General features: G+C 35.7%; 1 protein-coding gene across 7 annotated transcripts in view; it reads left to right on the forward strand.

Moving 5' to 3' along the window:
- Window positions 1–3,794, forward strand: part of LOC128250447 (uncharacterized) — a 13,926-nt gene that overhangs the window by 2,692 nt on the left and 7,440 nt on the right. Inside the window, exon 1 of one of the 7 annotated variants that reach the window (XM_052975478.1) lies at window positions 2,340–2,583. The exons of 5 other annotated variants lie outside the window; for them this stretch is intronic. In XM_052975478.1, the coding sequence (XP_052831438.1) occupies window positions 2,553–2,583 (31 nt within the window). In that variant the 5' untranslated portion in view covers window positions 2,340–2,552. Of the gene's footprint in view, window positions 1–2,339; window positions 2,584–3,794 lie in introns of those variants that run through there. One more of the 7 variants, XM_052975471.1, reaches the window with a different exon arrangement.

A 3,794-nucleotide genomic window follows, 5' to 3' on the forward strand; every position in this document is an offset into this window, starting at 1 on the left:
CCAACAGGTCCTGAATGCTTGCAACATTGCTTACAGGAAACTTGGACTAATGACCAACTTTAAAAAGACTCACAACATTTACCAAAATTCTCCAAATGAGACAAACTAGACAGAGCAATTGATTGATCATGTCAAGGCATCTCTGGTAAAAGTGGACCCCATTCTGTATCTTGGAAGGGACATCTTGTCCAATACCCCTCTTGGTCGTGAGATGCAATCGTCTGAAATATACTGGAAGTTTTTTGATGTCCCAAAGCAAAAGGTTTCCATGATTGTTATATCTTTAATGTTAGTTTAAAGAACAGTGGGATAACCAGCATCCACTAGACATGGGTTGCCTGGACAATATACTGATGGAGAGTGAACCACCATCTAAAAGTTTCATCAACCGTGTCTTTGGAATATGAATAGCAGCTGGGGAAACAGAACAAAAAAAGCGCACAGAATAAAACAAAAACAACAAGCATTGAAGCATTCATCATCAAGAATCATCAATGTCGTCTGTTCGAATGAAAGATGAATGTTCGCCTAAGGAAATCTGCTCTCAGATTAAGCAAGACAAACGTAACAGAGATGGAGAATAGAGGAGATTCAAAGAAGTCTCAAAATCCATTATGAAGAAATATAACCCCGACTTCAAAAACTAGGGAATTAATGCCAAGGACAGAAAACTTTGGGAAACTATTATAGCTGAAAAGAAACAGGAAATTTAAAATTTAAAAGATGAACAGAATTGTAAGAATAAGAATTCAAAGGGAAGCCAAAACGATAATGCTATCCATAACCTGTCGAAAAATGAAGGAACTTCAAATATTGGACTTTTGATATACTTGAAAGTAGATAAATAGATCAACAAGGACAAAGATTATTAATGTTGACCTAGAGGTAAATTGTAGGCTGATCTAATTTGTTCTTCCATTTTTTAAAATTGTGGAATGTTAATTAGTAGATGGAGATAAATAAATGATTACAGATGGTCAATGGTAATTTGATAGAATGTTGTCTAATATTTTATTGGTTACGTAAGGCAGTGAGCTATCAGAATCGTTAAGACACCAGGCAAAATGCTTAGTCACATTTCATCTGTCTTCATGCTCTGACTTCAAATTCATCCAACGTCGTCTTTAGCTTACACCCTTCCAAGACGAAAGGTGTTCCTCCACCAGAATAATGATGGGCCATGGTGAGGATAACATTCCAAAGGTTGGAGCAATTTGAATGGGAAACGATGCCCCACCCACCATATTCGCTGGATATTTTTTCCGCAGTCTTCAAAATCATTTGGACAGAAAAATTATGAATTCTGTAGACGAGATCAGAACAGTATTGGAGAAGTATTTTTCGTCATGGACAAATGAATTTTAGAAGAGGGGCCTTGCAAGTCTATCAGATAGATGGAAGAGCATTGTAGGAAATGAAGGAGAGTATATTCTAGATTAAAGAAGAACTTTGTTCATCTTAATCATGAAAAATAAAAGAAGTATAAAGAAAACGCATTATTTATGGTATAACCCAATACTTAAATGATAAACTCCTGGAAAGTTTTACAGATTTTTACTGTTTCAGTGATGGATTGGATCTGTAGTCTTCAAATCAGCTTTCTCCTTTCTAGTTTTGAGAAGCCTAATTTCTTAAGATTGGTATTTAGGCCGTATGTTACATATCCCAGTGCCCCGATAATTACAAGTATAAACCTGATCATGTAATCTGGATAGAGTAGCTGTAGATTCGTCAAAGTGTATGTATGCATGCATGCATGAAAATATGTATGTATGTTTGTATGTGTGTACATATGTATATATGTGTATATGCATATCAATACATATTAGTTCTTTTACTATCACCCAGTAACTCTCATCAGCTTATCTCTTCCACTGGAACAGCATTGGACTGTGTCTAACCTCACTGTTAGTTTGACGCTTTGTAGCAATCGTAATTGAGAGCAGCAGTTCAGATGACAAGGGAAAAAAGTTTTTCTCATAGAAAAAATCTGGTACCCGTTTTGTTCTTTCTCTGAAAGATCCCCAAATCCAACCAGCCACTCGACGAAGCATCTTTCTTGTTGTGGATTCCCAGATCATGCACTGAGTTTTAGAGTGAGATTGTAATACTCCCTGGTCCTGTGTATTCTGATTACATACTTTATAAGACGATGGCAGAGAATTTGAAATTTTGCAACATTAAATTGCATGTTGCTTTTTCAGCCCTCGTGTATTTTGCTTTCAGATCTTTTTTGTAGTTTTGCTTCATTATCATAATAGTTGTAGAGGTTAACAGCTGTTTTATTAGTAATAATTCATCATTATATTATAATAGACACCTGTAAATATACATTGTAAATATATTTTATAATATAGTCTTACCAGATGTTACCTATAATGCTGTAGCCTTTAACTCAAGTAAATATCTTAACTTTATGCCTTAATGCATACATACATACATCCATACACACATACATACAAACAGACAGACATATATGTATGTAAAGACAAAGAGAGAGAGAGGGAGAGAGAGAATAATAAGGGAGAGTTTCAAAGAATGCTAAAGAAAACATGGTAAAGATATTCACCAAGCGATGTTCAGGTAAATGAAAGTTTAAGTTCCTGTTCCTTCATTCAGGGTAGTTGAGTCCAGTGTAGAAAGTTGGTTATAAGAACACTCTTCGTCAAACGGGTACTGAACAAAAGAAGCAAATAAACACAAGTAGGTGTAGTGAGTGTATCTACATGGATTGTATATTTGCATATAAAAAAAAGGAATGATGTAATAGTCTTATCTTAGCAGTTGTTTCGAATGAGCTACAACTGGCATCATAATATCTGTAATGGAATAAAAACCAATAGCATTATAGATGGATATTTCCAGGAGTTGAAATCATGTTATCCTCATCAGAAAATACCTACCTACCTACCTAGCTACCTAGCTATCCACCTACCTACATACATACATACATACATACATACATACATACATACATACATACATACATACGTACATACCCACTCAATGCACAAAACTCAGACCTTGAGTTACTCTGTAACTTCTGCTATACATTAATAAAATATATATACATACATAGATACACATATATATCATCATCATTGTTTAATGTCCGCTTTCTATGCTAGCATGGGTTGGACGATTTGACTGAAGTGAACCGCATAGCTGCACCAGGCTCCAATCTGATCTGGCAGAGTTTCTATATCTGGATGCCCTTCCTAATGCCAACCGCTCCGAGAGCGTAGTGTGTACTTTTACATGCCACCAGCACAAGGGTCAGTCACACGGTACTGGCAACAGCCACGCTCAAATGGTGTTTTTTACATGCCACTTGCACAGGAGCCAGTCCAGCGGCACTGGCAACGACCTCGCTTGAATGATTTTCTAACATGCCACCGGCACAAATGCCAGTAGGCAACGCTGGTAATGATGTCACTACGAGGATATATAAACCTCTTATGGGTATTGTTTCATCCACGTTACACTGGTTTACTGCATTATATTGTTGAGAATCATACATATATATATATATATATACATATATGTATACATGTATATGTACATATACATGTATGTATATATACATGTGTGTATATATGTACGTATTATGCATGTAATCTTATATATGCATACACAAGCACACACATATATAGATATATATGTGTGTGTGTGTGTATATATATATACATACATATATATATATATATATATATATATATCATCATCATCATCGTTTAACGTCCGCTTTCCATGCTAGCATGGGTTGGACGATTTGACTGAGGACTGGTGAAACC

Source organism: Octopus bimaculoides, chromosome 21, assembly GCF_001194135.2.
Source record: "Octopus bimaculoides isolate UCB-OBI-ISO-001 chromosome 21, ASM119413v2, whole genome shotgun sequence".
Lineage (NCBI taxonomy): Eukaryota > Metazoa > Mollusca > Cephalopoda > Octopoda > Octopodidae > Octopus > Octopus bimaculoides.